We start from the raw sequence: 17,965 nt of genomic DNA on the forward strand, positions 1-17,965 counted from the left end.
AAGTCGTACTTTATAAAGATTTTCAGCAATATTTTTTTTGTTATTTTTTAAAATATTTGTATGCTTACATAAATGGGTGAATTATAAGTTATATAATAAATAAAAAAATAAAATTAAACATTGAAACATAAATAGAAAATAAAAAATAAGTAAGAACCATTAATAATAGTGTAGATAGTAAAATATAGATAATATAAATTATAATTTAACCAGTGTAAATTAGACCATTTATAGAATAACACATATATTTTTCACATTTACATTTTTATTTAAAAACTACATCAATAAATTATTTATATTTTTATTTATCATGAATCTATCTATTTATTATTAATATCAAGTAAGTTTTTCTTTCTTTTTTATTCAATATTTTTATCTTTTTTCTCTCTCCTATTTTTCTTCATTTTCCTTATGGTATTTTAGATTTTCATTTACTCATTATAAAGTTTTACAAAAAAATTAGTTTCATATAAACAATCTTAATTATTTTATTTTTGAAAATCTAAGCACACACACCGAAGGTGGCAAAAACACTTTAATAATAATAAAAAATAGTAAATTACAACAATTTTTCCTGAAATTTGACATAATCACAAATACTCGCTCATTGTTAATATTTTCTGATTTTAACGGCCGTCAAACAACTGATTAAATCCGTTCACTTCTATTAGACCTTCATCCATTTTTTATGCCGAACTGACCAAAATGCTTTTGTAAATTATGAATTATAATTTAATTTTTTTTAAATTTTTTATGGACTTAAGTTGATATTTTAATTTTATAATTTTTTATCCACCTTGTTTGCTTTTCTAAAGATTTTTTACTGTTTATTTTTAAAAATATAAAAAGAGTAAAATTGATAATTTCGAACATTCATTTAAAAATTATATAATTTTATTAAATAATAATAAAAATATTGATAAAATTTTTAATAATAAAAAATATTTATAATTATGTTAAATTTGTGATGGTGATCTAACGAAAAAACAAAATAGTAAAAGACAAAGCGTGAGACCCCCGAAAGGGAAAAACAAAACAAAACAATATAGGAATGAGTTTTCCTTCTTCACACATAATTTGTAGTCTACGACGCACTCCACACTAACAAGAAAACACGCACACAAAGAATTGATTGGAGAAGAGCTGACAGCCGCAGGATGTAATAAACAAATCCAAACAAAGACACTCGCATCTTCAACACCACAACGATTACTCTCTCTCTCTCTCTCTCTCTCTATATTATAAAACCAAAACAAAAGCGAAAGTAAAACACATTTGAAATCCCACACCAGACCCACGCAGCCACGTTCCTCTGACTCTCTCGGTTCTCATCGGAGAAGGTCGAGAAGAGGAGGAGAGCAGAGGGATAGGGCGGCCCCGACTGCTCCAGCCCTAACCTCTCTTTTGATTTGATTTATTGGAATCCTTATGCTCGTCGTAATCGCGGTGGTATAAGAAAATATAATTGACGTAGATTTTATTTTTGTTTTACGTATAATTAAGAAGGAAGATGAGTGGTCCGCCGGCTCCGCCGGCTCCGAGACGCAACAGTGTGGCCCAGAGGCGCAGTTCCTCTTCCGTGAAGAAGTCGTCGGCGGCTTCTTCTGAGAACGGCTCCGTCAGTAATGGGGCCAATGCTAAGCCGTCCTCCCCTTCCAACTCGTAAGCTTCCCACAGATAGATTACCTGTTTATATTATTCATATATGGTTCATTGTTTTTTTTTTTGTTTTTTTGGATGGAGATTTGAGTTTGATTATTGATATGTTTGGGTAGACGTATATTGGGACTTGAAGGTGAAAGTCAAAATCGTTGTACAGGATGAGGTTTTAGTGGGAAACGTTCATTTGCTCGAAGCCCGTGTTACATGCAAGATTTGGAATAGTAGTTAACTGGAAGAACACTGATTATTAGAGAGTGAGATGAGAAGCACTGCAGCTTTTGTGTAATCTATTTTAGATAAAAGGTACTGAAGAATTGGAATTGATTTAGAGGATTGGTGCTACTGCTTAATTAGTAAAATACAGATACCATAAAATTTCTCCTATAATTTTGGCAGGCCATGTCGTTTTGTCGCATGCACCCTAAAACGCTTGCTTTGAGTGGAATTTGACTGAGACGACCAAATTGCCCTTGATTGAATGTGGATTATGCATACATGATCTTCTCTAATGGGGCAAAATGGTGAAATTGGCCTTTTCTATGAAGGTGCTATCTCTTGATTGTATTGTGTTTGCATGTATGGTATATGGAAGTATGGACATTTACGGGACAATCACCCCTTCTCTCCTTTACCTTTGTGCTTGGACCTGTGCTGTGTCTCATTTTGTTGAACTTTTATGCTTAGGATTTATTATGATTTCTTATATATGTATGTGTATTTAAGTGATCATGTGTATGCTTTTATATGTGTTGTCTTACACCATTTGATTACATTATGTTCGAACAGTTTTTTTATCTAGTATATCAAGTTGATAGACTTTCGGTTACCATTATTTACTTGTCATTTTCTGTACCTATATACTTGGATGTTTACTCAAACTCAATTGGTAACTTGTATGGAACCCATATGATCTGGGATCGACTGTGTTTGGTTTGCGTGTGTTCATGCATGTCTAGTGTTGCGGAGAGGACGGTGAAGAAACTCCGGTTATCTAAGGCACTTACAATTCCTGAGGGGACGACAGTGTTGGATGCCTGTAGAAGGATGGCAGCCAGGCGCGTGGATGCTGTTCTGCTTACCGATGCTAATGCCTTGCTTTCTGGAATTGTTACTGATAAGGTACTCATATCATGGGCATTCTGAACGAAATTCTGTTTTTCTGCTTCATTCTTCTGTTTGTTTTTAGTTCTTTCGTTTATCAGTTTTCTTAAGTGGAAGCAAAACGGAGAAAGGATTCGAAGATGATGGTGCTGCATATGCTAATGAGATGAACTTAAACTGATCCTTATGCTTTTTTGCAATTATTGAGATGGAATGTGCAGCAGTATCAATTTAATTTTACTGAAACTCTTGTGCGCAGGACATAGCAACCAGGGTAATAGCTGAGGAATTGAGGCCCGAGCAGACAGTAATTTCAAAAGTGATGACTAGAAATCCTATTTTTGTGAACGCAGACTCTTTGGCTATTGAGGCTTTGCAGAAGATGGTCCAAGGTTGATATTTTCCATGCCTTGTTTGCTTCGGGAGTATTTCTATGCTGTTTGCCCAGAAATTATGATTTGGTAGTGAACTAGAGCTTAGGTATTTGGCTGTGCATGCAAGTATTTAAGCATTGATTAAAATTGTTGTAAGAATGGCCAACTTTAGCAAGTTATTATGTTAACCTCCCTTCAGGTTTGATGCTGTAACCCTTCCTCTTTCTAATTCATCTGATACTTTGCTTTGTCCAGAAACACAAATGCGGCTGATATTTTGCTTCGTTCAAAAGCACAAATGTTCATTGCTAATTACTTCTTTTACTGTTCGCATTTTTATTGACATATTTGTTACTTATAATTACTGTTCACTGATTTATTTTCTTTAACAGGGAAATTCCGGCACCTCCCTGTTGTTGAGAATGGTGAAGTTATAGCACTGTTAGATATCACAAAATGCCTATATGATGCTATATCAAGAATGGAGAAGGCTGCTGAGCAGGGAAGTGCTATTGCAGCTGCAGTTGAAGGTGTAGAACGCCAATTTGGAAGCAATTTCTCCGGTTAGTTCCAAATTCAATGTTTATTTGCTATTGATATTGGTTTCTATATTAGGATGATAAACTATATTTTTCCAAACGACAAAGAAAAATAAAATTATCCCTTCAGTGTTAGAGAAGTAATTCTGACTTGCAGTTCTTCATTTCCTTGCAAATCCTATATTCTTGTGAAGGTTGATTAATTTGCAAGTGATTTTTGCTGTCAGTAAGGTCCATTTTCTTTCTATCTGCATGAAGGAAGCCCTTGGGTGATTGTAGAGTTGACTCACACAACATCCTTTACACTTTGCATCAGCATATTATGAACTTGCAAATATTAAACTTTAATAGGGTAAAAATTACCTATTCTGGGACATGCCTTTCGTTTGTTCATTATAATGCTTCATTGTTGCAAATGGAAGTAGTGAAAGGAATATAATAGAAAAATTGATGATTGTGCCTTGTCTATCCTTATGGTTCTTCTAGGATCTTATATGAAATCAGTGCAACAACTCAGCATAAACTGGCCTGGAAAATTGTTGCAGCTAAACTGCATTTCGGAGATACTTAAGCCCAACGCTCAATGTAGTAGACTAGTGCCAATTTAATCCATATAATAAGTTTAAAGCAGCTCATACTAGCTATGTATTAGTTTTTGCAGTTTACAGCATTTCATAAATTTTCATGTTCATTGTATCGTCTAGTATTGTCTTTCTGTTTGCATAACATCGAATACTGATAAAAAACTTTCATTCTTTCTTTGCCTTTCAGCACCATCAGCTTTGATAGAAACACTTAGGGAACGCATGTTCAAGCCTTCTCTATCCGCTATCATCTCCGAAAATTCTAGGTAAATTGTACTTGCTGAGGATCTTCCTCTCTGTGATGCTACAGTTTCCCTGACATTGTTTTCGCTACTAAGTCTGTAATATTGTCACGTCTTCAGGGTTGCAACTGTATCTCCTCAAGATCCTGTTTATGTTGCTGCTAAAAGAATGCGTGAATTACGGGTCAATTCAGTTCTTGTTATGACAGGAAACAGTATGCAGGGGATTCTCACGTATAATCTTTTGATCAGAAAACTTGCTTGCTCTAAAATGATATGTGGTCTTCTGCAAATGATTAAGCTCATGTTTAAATTTTGGAAATTTGTTTCAGCTCAAAAGATATACTCATGCGAGTTGTGTCCCAAAACCTTTCTCCTGAGCTAACTCTAGTGGAGAAGGTATGCCAGCTTCTTTTACTTTCATGGTTCTTATCAAATATGCAGCATGCTTCTCTCATATTGCATCAATTACTTGACTAACTTTTATGCTTTTGCCCCTCATTCTAAATGGAAAGTTATTATGAGGCTTTATTTCCAGCTTACTTAGCACTATTTTTATCAGATGAATCATATAACTTTCTGACAGATTTCTTTAACATTGAAGCAATTTTGATAGTTGTTTTCTTGGTTTGCCCATTTCGGAATTACTTGTGTGGATGCATGACTAGTAAATTATTCTTAATTTGCTGTGTGTTTGTAATCTCTAATTGTTGATGTCATGAAACTCATAGCTCAGTCTATGGTCCCCCGCCCCTTGGTCTTTATTTTGAGCTTGTTGTGACTGTGGTGGGATTATTTCTGCACTTTTCTTCTTGACTACGAAGAGTACTAGTGATTCCCCTTTCACAAATTTAATTTCATGGATCTAATGAAATAGTTTCCTTAACTTTCACCTGATTATCATGGTTGTTGGTTAAGATGTCTCTGTTAACTTATTGTGCTTTCATGCCACTTCCTTTTCTCAAGGTAATGACGCCTAACCCTGAATCTGCGGCGCTGGAGACAACAATTCTTGAGGCATTGCATATCATGCATGATGGGAAATTTTTGCATCTTCCTGTTGTTGACAAAGGTGAGTACTACATTAAATTCTCTTTTCCATTCTCAAAAATTTTTAACATTATTTTCTTGGCAGATGGAGGCATTGCTGCCTGTCTGGATGTTTTGCAGATAACTCATGCAGCAATTTCTATGGTAAAGTTCTTTTCTGTTGATTGCCACATCACGCCCCCTTAAATTTTTGGCGTAGTGACTTGTACTCAACTAGTGATTGATACACCTCTAAATTTACTGATAGAAGCTTTTTAACATAAACTGCATAGTGTATACTACCTAACAATTCTTGGTGAGATGAGAACTTTGCCTACTCACATGTATACCCTATCCTAAGCACTCTCTTGGTTTTCTTGTCCTGAAATAATGTTCTGATAACCTAAGAGGACTCTTTCAGACGTGGAACTGAATACTTATCTTGTCCGAAGTGGCTGCATACTAGTCAAGGGGTACTGGTTTATATATATATATATATTTATATTCTGATTTTGAGGGATGAAAATGTCAATCAGAATTTATGCTGTCCTCGTCAACCTGTGTATAAAACATACTGCTAAGTTTTGGATTCATCTTTCTATTTGGCATTTTCAATATAAAAAAAGCGTAAAATACAATAATAAGTTGTCGTGAGATTTGACATAATTACAAATACCCTTCGTTGTTTGGAGGATTACCAATGCCCCCCAAATTACTGACAGCTTAACAATTTAGGTTTTTATCCAATTTTTGTGTGTGAAGTGATTAAAACGCCCTTGTGGGCTATAAATTATAATTTTATTTATTTATTAAAATTTTTCTGTAGTGTTTTCATCGAATAAGTGGATAATTTTTTTACAATATTTCAAATTTTCCATCCACTTTTTTTACATTTTTTTTTAAAAAGAAAAAATTACAGCAAGGCAAAAAGTTGAAAATTCTGGACCTCCATTAAAAGATTACATAATTTCATCAAATATGAGGAGGGTATTTATAAATTTTCAAAGGTATTCGTAATTATACCAAACCTAAGGAGAACTTGTTGTAATTTACACTAAAAGGAAATGTTTGTTTCTCTCATTTTCTATTTGAATTTTTTCCAAGAACATTTAAGAATATAAAACTTGTTGCAACCCCTTTCTTCAGAGGCTTACACCTCATTTTTAGAAAGTAAGGTTCTATTTTGAAAAAGACACTCTTTGTTTCCAGTTGAGAACAAGTAAAACAAACATATTTTTCAAAATGTAATGTCCAATCAATCTGTGCACCCAATTGGTTCAACTTTTCAACTCCCAAAAGCATTTTCATTTCAGAGTTCACTCATTCTCCAAGGGAAATGTATTTCAGTCTGAAAAATAAGTTAATCCAAATATAGTGCATGTTTCTGCATTTGCACATTATTGATATACAACTAAATGTATCAGTGCTCTTACAAATTCTTTTTGATCATCATTAACTTTGTAAGGGTAATTAATTACGTTATCTACAATGACCCTGATCTTGTATCTCTCCACTTTTGCTTTATGTTCTAGGATAGAGAAGGGAAAGTTCTGTCAAGATAAGTGTATCTTTACTGTCTGCATGTTTGTCGGATTATGAGCTCCCCGAAACTTGCCACTTGTATTGACAAATTACTGGTATTTGCTAACGCAAACAAAGTAGATTAATGGACATGGTAGTGTGTTGTATATATTTCTTGATGGAGGGAAGAATTAAGTTCCTTTAGTTTTTCTCTCAAGGTTGAAAGTAGCTCCGGGACTGGTAATGATATTGCAAATACAGTGTTGCAAAATTTCTGGGATTCAGCACTTAATTTGGAGCCCCCGGATGATTTTGACACTCACAGGTATTACTCTACTTTTCTTGTTAATTATCTTGATTATTGGGATGTTTGTATACTGATCTTTCTTGCTCGTTTTTATACAGTGAAATGTCTATGCCCCAATATGCGACATCAGAGGGTGTAGAACAAGCCAAGTCTGCCTACCCTTCTCTTGGTCTTGGGAATTCATTTTCTTTCAAATTCAAGGACCAAAAAGGGCGTGTGCACCGATTTAATTTTGGTCAGTGTGCAATGCTAGTATGGTTATTATTCACTAATATCTTCAGTTGTTACCCATCTTCTGACGCATGTTTGATCTGTGATTATTTGGAGCGTCTTATCTTTAGTTCTTAGAGTGATCTTTATGAATAAGTGCCATCAAATCATCTAGCTGTGTGGAGGCCTAAAAATTTGGGTCCTTTAAAAGAGAGCATGTACCAGAATGTGACGATAGGGACCAGCAATACTAAAGACAGCGCATTGTTGCTGATGGTGCTTTATTAAATGGAACTTCAAACAAACAATCATATATACTAATCGAAAGATTGTCAGGCACGAAACTATCTCATGCTGCTGGTCCTGATATGGAGATACGTGTCATCTCATGATTGAGTTCAATGAAGAAAGCAAAAGAATACATTCAAGCTTAATGAAGAAACTCAATAGAAGATTTTCTGTTTACTCTAATGCTTTAATCTTCTCTCTGTCTTTCCCACCAGGCACGGACAGTTTATCTGAACTTGTTTCTGCTGTTATGCAACGGGTGGGTGCATCCAGTGATCAAAGTTGCCCCCAACTTCTGGTGGGTATATAAGCATATAGAAAATTCCTCGTTATTTGCTTTTCAATGAGAAGTTTCTTAATGCCCTTTCTGTATTATCTTCTAGTATGAAGATGATGAAGGTGATAAAGTTCTCCTCACAACAGATGGAGATCTTCTTAGTGCTGTAACCCATGCAAGATCAGCAGGACAAAAGGTGAGAGTGGTTGTTTCCCTGTATGTTTTCTTATTTACAGAATATGATAAACTGTGAAATAATCTGGGAGTTGACATACACCTGAGAGCTGGGTGATATTGGAGGAACATTGTAAAGATATCCATGATCTAATATTGAGCTTTTACTTACCTTTTAAAGAAGAAAGTTTAGAACATTCCCACGATGATGATCTAGTAAATTTTGTTCTTTGAAATTTTTATTCAGCTCACTCACCAAGGATACTATAACAAGAGAAAGTGCAGGATGTTATTGTCTCTGTTGATAGCATTCAACATGCTGATCGACTTGAGACAACTTGAATCTGAAATCCTCCAGAGCCATAAATGTCTATATATATGTGTATATAAATATATATATATATATTGTTCTCTAAAACTTTTATCATGATATTGTGCTTTGGATATTCTACAAAATGATGTGCCATTTGCCCCTTGTCTTGGGTCACAAACCCCACCAGAAGCTCGGCCAAAGCTCTTCGCCTCTTAACTGTGGGATCAGTATAGTTACAGTAATCAGCATCTTTAGTATGCTTTTCTTTGCAGCTGGCTTAGAGTTGTCTGCTTTGGTATGTCAGCTCACATCTCTTAGGTTTCCATTTTGCTACTTATGAGTTGCAGTTTTCAAATTATTTACCTTCCTTGATTGAAGTACACAGAGAGTTACAAGAACCTTATAAATTCTATCATAGGCCATTATGTTGCCAAAACTAAAAGGAGTTGACATTTCGCGACACTACCTCTAGTATTGCACTAATGCAGAGATGCTAATACAGCACCTGCTGGGCAAGTTATTAACTTAAGCTTGGTAAATGTACAGGGAATTTCAAAGTGTCAGCAGGTACCATTTTGCTACAACATGAATACTTTCTCCAATCCCTATCTTGGAAAAGTGAATCAGCTTTCATTACATGCTTCTCGCTCTTCATCTCCCATGTGTCCTTCGGTGACTAGCGTGGATATATTGCTGATAAAAATACCATCCGTTTGTTATGATATTGTTTTCTTTTACACCGGAGCTTCCATTCACTCTGTTGCATCGCCAACTTTTCGCCATCATGATTTCCTGATGTCATGTCTTATTTTACCAGATTTTGAGGTTACATTTGGAGTACTATGATTCAAGTCAAGAAACGACGAAGCCCTCATCCGATACTGTAGTTGCCGAGAAAGGTGGGGCGGCTTCTCTCCACTACGGGATTTTTGCAGGAGCAGTTGCTCTGACAAGCATTGGGGTATTGGTCTACCTGAAGCGCTCAACATTATGATGTAGCATGTAGTGTTTGGTGCATAGTTGAATCATGTTGTAGCAAGCAGCTGCAGTTCTCGTTACCATCAAATGATTCAATGTTCCAGTAAGAAGGGAGAAAAGCAAAAAGCGAGTGAAAGGAATAATTCAAGACCTCAAAAGCTGGCAAAGTTCGATGATTTTGTGTTCACTTCATGTTCATAAGCAAATGTAGATGGTTTAGAAATAATTGGTAGTCCAGAGCCTCTGGACTCTCTGTCGGCAAGAAACATGTCATCCCACCGATGATGCTTGCTGATTTGGAATTATCAGTTTCTCAATGTATTGCAGCTGTATTCTGAGTTGATATTTAACTTTAGTTTTGATCGCTGAAATCATCTTCACCTTACAATTGCACACAATACATACTGGGAAACTCAAAAGGCCATGGGCGTTTTTAAGGCACATCAAAATTGCAGTGGACATCCTACTACTGCTGGGAAAATACGCACACAATCATGCTGAAATAATTCTCCAGCAAAGTGTATAACACATGGCAATGACTGGATGCTTTGCTGGGAAATATTGAAACATGATCGGTTGTTTATTTTCCCAATAGTTGGGGGATGTCCACTGCAATTTCGATGTGCCTTAAAAATGTCCATGGCCCTTGAGTTGCATAGTGTATATTGTGTGCAAATCTTGGGCAAATTTTCTTGTATTTGTACTTAGTCATTAATGCAAGGTTGTAGTTTCTATAGTTTCCTTAAATGTATTTTTTATGAGCCTTAAGAGTGATAAAATCATAGGAAGTAGTTGCTTTTCTATATCTTTAATCAAGCTTTTTTTTACCATGGGGAAATGAAGCTCTAGAAAACAGTGTACGCGCCGTCCCATTCAGAGTCAAAGAGAGGAATAGGGTAAAGTGCTACCAATCTTATTTTCTATGAACTCTGAGCTATGAATTAGGAGCTAGATGTTAGAGTTAGCAGCTCTGAGTTCTGAGCTAGTAGTTTCTTTTGAGTTATTGAGCTTTGCAAATTTTGTGTTGTTTATATTCATGCCGTAATATGTGCATGTAACCCTAAAACTATATGGAACACGAGGACTTGAGTAGAGTAGCGTGAGAGTTAACTGATTGTGTGTAAACCAGAACGCATGGTGGACGAAAAAATTTGATGCAGCGAAAAACCATGTGAAAATTGTACTTCCCTTGAAATTTCCAGTAGCTTGAGGATGCAATCTGCCAATGATATGCTATTTGGAGGGTTGGAAAATGCTATTTGTAAAATTTAAGAGCGGACTGTGCAAATTCGATGTAATTTAAGGGTGCGAAATGCTATTACCTTAAATTTGTCGATCTCATGCTCACGCACAGGGGTGTTATGAGACGGTCGGTGACTGAGTTTGCCGGAGTGATTAGCAGAGCACTGCTCGCCGTGTCCAATCAAACGCTACCAACGCGGCCATGGGCACCGTCGCTAGAGCAAACCCTCCACCAACTCGGCTGCCGGGACTCACTGAGTCCGGTCCTTGTTGCCCGAGTTATCGACCCGTTCCTCCTCAATCATCACTCCCTCGCTTTTGGGTTCTTCAACTGGGCGTCTCAACAACCGGGGTTCTCCCATACTTCCGCCACTTATCAATCCGTTATCAAGTCCCTCTCCGTTTCCCGCCAATTCAACTCCATTGATAAGCTGTTAAAACAAGTAAGGGTGCAAAAGATTATCCTTAGTCCCTCCGTTTATCGCTCGGTCATTGGTTCCCTTGTCGCCGGTAGGAGAACCCATGTGGCATTTTCGGTATTTTGTGATGTTGTATCTGTTGTTCCGGAGATTGGACCTGAAGTTTGTAATTTGCTTCTTGCGGTGTTGTCATCTGAAGGGATGATTAAGAGTGCCCGGAAGGTGTTTGATGAAATGATTAAGAAAGGTGTTCGGTTGAGTACTCTTGGTTTTGGGGTTTTTATATGGTGGGCTTGCAGAAATATGGGATTAGGTGAGATTTTGATTTTGTTGGATGACGCTAGGAAAGTTGATTGTTTGGGATTTGATGGGTCGATTATTGCGCTTTTGGTTGTTCATGGGTTGTGTGTGGAGTCCCGGGTGAAGGATGCAATATGTGCTTTGGAAGAGTTGAGAAAAAGAGAGTGTAAGCCTGATTTTATGGCGTACAGAATTGTTGCAGAGAAATTGCGTGAGATGGGAAACATAGTTGATGTAGAGATGATCTTGAAGAAGAAAAGGAAGTTAGGGGTGGCGCCAAGGGCTAATGATTATAGGGAATTTATTCTTCAGTTAGTTTCAGAGAGACTGATATGTGAAGCAAAAGATTTGGGTGAAGTGATTGTAAGCGGGAATTTTCCAATTGAGGATGATGTTCTCAATGTGTTGATAGGATCTGTGTCTTCTGTCGACTGTCTGCAAGCAGTTTCATTTTTGAGGTTCATGCTCAAGAAAGAAAGAATGCCGACTCTGCTAACGTTAACCAACTTGAGTGAAAATCTCTGCAAGCATGAAAAAGGAGAAGAACTAGTTGAAGTTTTCCAACTCTTGTCGACGAAAGAGTACTTCAGCAACTTGGAGAGTTACAATATAATGGTCTCCTTCCTCTGCAAGGCTGGAAGAGTTAAAGAAGGGTATCAGGTGCTTCAAGAGATGAAGAAGAAAGGTTTGAGCCCAGATGTTTCGTCTTACAATTCTCTTCTCGAAGCTTGCTGCAGGGAGGATCTAGTGCGACCTGCAAAACGGCTATGGGATGAGATGTTTGCAAGTGGTTGCTCTGGGAACTTGGAGAGTTACAAAATCCTGATTCAAAAATTTTCAGAAGTAGGCCAGGTTGAAGATGCTTGTCGCCTGTTCCACCACATGTTTGGGAAAGGGTTGGAACCTGATGAATCGATATACAAATTCCTCCTTCAAGGCCTTTGCCAGGAGAAAAACCTTGAAATGGCTCTGCATATCTTTCAGAAGTCAGTTGAACAGGATGCAACACTTGCAAACACGTTACTGAGTTCATTTCTTCTCTGCCTATGCAAAGAAGGTGACTTATCAACCCATACCTCTTACATATTGTGCTTGCTAAAAGATTTCTTGCTTTAAAGTTGAACTGATATATATATGTTCCCGCAGGTTTTCTTACCGCAGCTTCTAAACTACTGTGTGAGCTCACATGTGGTATAGGATGTCCAAAGTCCCATTTAACTTTGCTGAATTACTTGGCTGACATTGGAGAGCTTCCATTAGCCACTGAACACATACAATGCATTGCAGATAAGTCGCCCACACTGCTACATACTATTCAAACTGAATTAGCAGCGTCACTTTCATCATCATTAGAACCAGATTCAGCCCTTCGGTTGTCGAGGGAAATGGCCAAATTATCTATGCCTACTATAGTGTAGAGTCCTGGGGCTATCTTAATATCCAAATCCAATGAGTTGATGTCTTTAGATAGATACGCATAGTTCTTTGCTTCTGTTTCTTGAATTTGAGGCAGGAAAAAAACAGCTCAGTTGCACATACAACAGAGGCGACTCCAGCAGATGCAGGGTCTGCTGTCAATACTCTTGTCGCTGTCCCTTAATTTTTCATCTGTACCTTATGGTTTGTGGGATTGACTGCTGGTGCAGGATGGTTATGGCAATGATGCAGATGGAAGTGTGGCAGCAGAGAAGGAACTGGAGCTCTGGTGGGTCCGCTGGGTCCCAGTGAGGGCGAGAACAGAATCACCATTTCTTGATTTTCCAATGCTGAAGCTCTTGAGTTCGAGCAAAAATCTGAACTTTTGATCTTGAGTTCTAGGATTACCTCCACCTTTACAATGTGGTATCCTGGTACATTGAGTGAGGGTTTTCTGTTGAAAATGTGGGCAAAATTGAGAGAAATAATGAAAAAATGATGACGGAGATCATGTGGAGAAGATGACAGCCATGACCCATGTTCTTGGATCCAAAATCAGAGAAAAACTTTTCACTACCTTTTTTGGGGTGTAAAGTATCTCATATTACCTTTCTGCTTAAAACAAGTCAGGAACTAGAGAAGTTTGTTTCTGGATGGTATAACTGTTGCAGTAGAGAAGAAGGGCCTGTTTTATTCAAGTATGGTATTTTTTTCCTTTTAACTGTCAAAATAATGAATACTATTTGACCCTTCATTTGTTTCCTAATTAACACATTCTATGCATCGTGAATCTAAATCATTTTCCATCTCAGATTTACTGAAACTGGGTAGAGAAGACTTCTTTGAGGCCCGACATGGAAAGCAGGAATCGTTCGCTCTGGACAAATGGAGAGGAGAAAATCAGTAGACAAATGAATGCAGGTATGCTGTTTCCGGAATTTGTGTGTTCACTGCAAATTCTATCAGAGTAATTTTGTCTGAAATCTGTCTCTTATCAGTTGCTTGAATTGATGGATTGTATCGTTTGCAATATTCGGATGATATCAATATGATCATTTCTTATAGAGCATATTAAGCATTCATGTTTTCTTTTTACATTTAATAATCAAATTATAGAAGGTACAAATTTAAAAACTTGATATGCTACAAAATTAGGTTATTACAATCCACATGCAATCTGAAGTATTACTATGCTCATCACTAGCTCCCTTGTATTATGCTTCTGTGGATCAAACTGAAACATGAACTCATATGGATTAGCCATTTCCGTTTTCTTTTGAGAAAATTGGTTTGAGTGCATCATTATATAAAAAATGTTAACATCAAGAGTTAATTTAAAGTCAGCCACCAACCATTCAACCATCAACCATAAACATCTATTACAAAGTAGAAAAATAACTACTGTAGTACTGTGTAAAAAGTCATTGTTGATAGTAAAAATGATACACTACCATATTTTAATGGTACAACAGCCCCTATATTTCAAATTATAGTTTACTAATAAGAGCGCAGAGGTTGGCAATTTTTTGCCAATATGAATAATTATGGTTCTTGATTCTAATACAAATTATACGATTGTCAGACAAAATATTACGTCTCCACCATAAGAGGAAAATTGAATTGACATTCATATTAAGATAGAGATTTTGCTTAAATTTACATTTCTTTTTAATTGAAGATAATTAGGTATACTGTGTAGAAAATTTAATTGTGAATGCTTTTCTTCTTTTATTAGGTTCTTTATGGAGACTGTTCGAGCTTAAAATTATATGTCGTACAGATAGCTATGAGCCCTACTGTGATGCCAAGTGCAATATAAGTTCCATAGGACAATTTAAAGTCAGCACCAAATCATTCAGAAACAAAAAAATTCAGCACCAAGTTTTGCAATTATTTCAATTTCTGGCCCACTAATTTAAACAAGGAATATATTGGTCCTACAAAGTTTTGACTATTTCACGCGGAAAATTGATGATACATCATTCTGGAGAATATATTATTATATATTATAGTTTCGTGTTAAAGTACACGGATATCAGCAATCATAATTTAATACTTGCAAAAGCATAATTTCGGCTATAATAAATTCTCTATGTAAGAGAAGTCTTTTCTCAAGGAGGATCAAAGTTGATTTTCTAACTCCATAGGGACGTGAACTCGTACATCTCTTTCACCGAAACAATGTACCGCTGTTAGGCCACTTAATCGTCACCTGAAGGAAAGATTAGGTTCATTAGAGCAAATATTGAGGTTATTAGAGATGCAACCACTTGAGTATTAGTTATTATGTAAGTTGAATTCTAGACTTTTAAACTCCTTCTTGTGATATTAGTAATATAATCCTATTATGATTCGTGTCTGAAACTTGTCAGAATTTTTTGTTCTTTAAGTAAATTGGTTATATTACATTTTACACATTAATTATTGATGGGATTTGAACTCATGATCTAATAGTTATGAGACTTTAATTTTGCCAACTAAACTAGATTTTATTGGCAAATTCATCTGAATGTAAGTTGTTGAGTTTTAGACTTCTGACTTTTAATTGTTCATGATCTGATTAAGAAGTTTGACTTCAACCAGACAATATGAGATCTAAAAGATAAAGATGATTTGCTGGCATGCCATTCATAGTCAATTCAAAACAATACTGTAATATTCAAATCTCTCCTTAATAATATATCACAATAGTACATCAAGTACGTCCATAAATACATATCCAGGAGAGTATCTATCTGCATCACTCCTCCTCACACAATGGCCCCTTCCACTCTCTCAATCTTCCTTTTCTCCTTGTTGCTCTTGTCTCCCTTTTCAAATTCCCAGAGCCCTCCAAAACCCCAAGCCTTCATTTTCCCCATCAAGAAAGATGTCACAACCAATCAGTACTACACCACCATTCAGATAGGTTCCAGTGCCACCACCTTCAATGTTGTGATTGATCTTGGTGGCAAATTCCTCTGGTTCAACTCCCTTGACTACTTCAACGCCGCCTCCTCATACCGCCCAATCCTGTGCGGCACTCAGCAATGCAGGATCGCCAATGGAGTCGGCTGCGTCTTCTGCTTCTTGTCGCCTCCAGTGCCTGGATGCACCAACAACACGTGCTCTGACTACGCTCTGAACCCCTTCACCGGCACTCAGGGGTATAGCGGCTTGGGGCAGGACGTTCTGCGCGTGTATTCGACACGTGGTGACCAGTACAGGGTGAATGACTTCCCCTTCCAGTTCTCGGATCCCGTTTTACGAGAAGGCCTGGCTAGCCCCACTGCAGGGCTGATCGGCCTAGGTAGGACTAGGATTTCATTGCAGGCTCAGCTTGCATCTGCTTTCAAGATTCGCCAAAAGTTTGCTCTCTGTCTTCCATCTTCCGGAAATGACGGCAACATGATCATCGGTCAGGGGGCTTACAGCAGCCCCTTTCCAGAAATCTCTAAGTCACTATTGTCTACACCCCTGATCAGGAACCCTGTGAGCACTTTTGGGAATGAGCAGATAGGCAATTTGACAGTTGAGTACTTCATCGATGTCAAGTCCATCAGAGTTGGTGATAGGACTCTCTCTTTCAACAAAACACTGCTTTCGATTGACAAGAGTACAGGTGCTGGAGGCACGAGTATACGCACCGTTAGGCCATACACCGGCCTGCACAGATCAATATTGAATGCTTTGATCAAAGAGTTCGTGGAGGCGGCTGCGTCCAAGAACATCACAAGAGTGGCATCCGTGGCTCCTTTCGAGGCTTGCTTTGATTCAAAGACTGTTGGCAGCTCCAAGACAGGGCCTGATGTGCCGACTATCGATCTGGTTCTGCAGAGCAAGAATATTTACTGGAGGTTTTATGGCTCAAACTCAATGGTTCGAGTCAGCAACGATGTAATTTGCCTTGCTTTTGTCGATGGAGGATCGAACCTGACTGGACCAACAACCTCAGTAGTCGTGGGAGGACATCAACTGGAGAATCATCTGCTTGAGTTTGATGTGGCTGCTTCGAGGCTCCGGTTCAGCTCTTCGCTGTTGTTTCACGGTACAAGCTGTTCCCAGTTCAGAGCTTCCTAGGTTGAAAGTATTCAGTCGTTATGATCAAATTTTAGAATTTGTAATAAGGAATAATGTCCCGTATTTGATTAGTCAATGGTGGACTCAATGAAGTTGGTTTGATTGTTAAGTTAAATTAATAATATGTTGATTGAGTTTGTGCAAATCCGTGTCGTTATGTTATATATCAATGTTGTCTTATCAAACAATTCCCATTAACAAGAATGTAAATAAATTTACGCAAAATTTTATTTTTCATCCTGAAATTATAGGGATGCAACACTTTTCGTCCTTTTTAGTTGAAAAATTATATGCAATCTGCCTGATTCTTTATGACATGTTAGAAGAGATTCTTTGACTTCTAAAATACACCACTGCTAAACTGCAATAACTTTCTTACACAGATTTTTTGATTTATTTTTAATGGTTTCTTCCACTTTGCAGTGTTCAAAAACTTGCGTAGAAATGGTTTTGTTTGTCATTCCATGTTTTATCGCTGTTATTATGCCAATCTTGAATCGTTTTCTTCACAACATCGTTGTTGATCTCAGATTTTCTATAGTTGCTGACCGACTGTAGTTGTTGCATCCGCTTTTCCCTTGCGACTGATCCACACGGGGAAGACAACGGCGGAATGGCAGGCTACTGAAGAAGCATCTCTGATGACAATGGCTGAATGGGTTTTTGGTGTGCTAGACAATGAAACAGAACACAGCTCACAGATATGACATTTTAGCTTATTATAAGGTAGATACGTAATTTACACTTATTATCAAACCATTAATCATAAAAAAGTAAGAGTAAATACTATATTTGGTATGTTAAGTTTTCGCTTAAAATCACTTTCTCCCTCAATTTCATTTTCTGACTTCATTAGTTTTAAATTTTAATTTTTGTATCATTTTGGTCCCTTTAACTATTTTCCAACGACAATGTGGTCAGAGTTCGACT

The 17,965-nt window shown here is 37.1% G+C and overlaps 3 protein-coding genes across 6 annotated transcripts; all 3 read left to right on the plus strand.

Moving 5' to 3' along the window:
• On the plus strand, positions 1,219 to 9,970 carry LOC105178050 (CBS domain-containing protein CBSCBSPB3). Of its 2 annotated transcripts, XM_020699018.1 has the most exons (15): positions 1,219 to 1,662; positions 2,619 to 2,781; positions 3,023 to 3,155; positions 3,530 to 3,700; positions 4,448 to 4,526; positions 4,623 to 4,736; positions 4,835 to 4,901; positions 5,469 to 5,574; positions 5,638 to 5,696; positions 7,271 to 7,377; positions 7,458 to 7,594; positions 8,073 to 8,155; positions 8,241 to 8,330; positions 9,168 to 9,188; positions 9,439 to 9,970. In XM_020699018.1, exons 1-15 carry the CDS (start codon positions 1,511 to 1,513, stop codon positions 9,613 to 9,615), a joined length of 1,659 nt encoding a protein of 552 aa, XP_020554677.1. In that variant the 5' UTR covers positions 1,219 to 1,510; the 3' UTR covers positions 9,616 to 9,970. The 2 variants fall into 2 exon arrangements, with proteins under 2 accessions (XP_020554677.1, XP_011099699.1); XM_011101397.2 differs by lacking the exon at positions 9,168 to 9,188 and having other exon boundaries at positions 1,223 to 1,662.
• On the plus strand, positions 10,456 to 14,857 carry LOC105178052 (pentatricopeptide repeat-containing protein At5g14080-like). Of its 3 annotated transcripts, none has more exons than XM_011101399.2 (4): positions 10,456 to 12,617; positions 12,707 to 13,674; positions 13,789 to 13,897; positions 14,712 to 14,857. In XM_011101399.2, exons 1-2 carry the CDS (start codon positions 10,940 to 10,942, stop codon positions 12,976 to 12,978), a joined length of 1,950 nt encoding a protein of 649 aa, XP_011099701.1. In that variant the 5' UTR covers positions 10,456 to 10,939; the 3' UTR covers positions 12,979 to 13,674; positions 13,789 to 13,897; positions 14,712 to 14,857. The 3 variants fall into 3 exon arrangements, with proteins under 3 accessions (XP_011099701.1, XP_020554676.1, XP_011099702.1); XM_020699017.1 differs by lacking the exon at positions 14,712 to 14,857 and having other exon boundaries at positions 12,707 to 13,126; positions 13,207 to 13,674; positions 13,789 to 14,578; XM_011101400.2 differs by lacking the exon at positions 14,712 to 14,857 and having other exon boundaries at positions 13,789 to 14,578.
• LOC105178051 (basic 7S globulin-like) lies at positions 15,734 to 17,742 on the plus strand. Its single transcript, XM_011101398.2, has 2 exons — positions 15,734 to 17,003; positions 17,594 to 17,742. Exons 1-2 carry the CDS (start codon positions 15,734 to 15,736, stop codon positions 17,740 to 17,742), a joined length of 1,419 nt encoding a protein of 472 aa, XP_011099700.2.

This window comes from Sesamum indicum, linkage group LG15, assembly GCF_000512975.1.
Source record: "Sesamum indicum cultivar Zhongzhi No. 13 linkage group LG15, S_indicum_v1.0, whole genome shotgun sequence".
NCBI classification, from domain to species: domain Eukaryota; kingdom Viridiplantae; phylum Streptophyta; class Magnoliopsida; order Lamiales; family Pedaliaceae; genus Sesamum; species Sesamum indicum.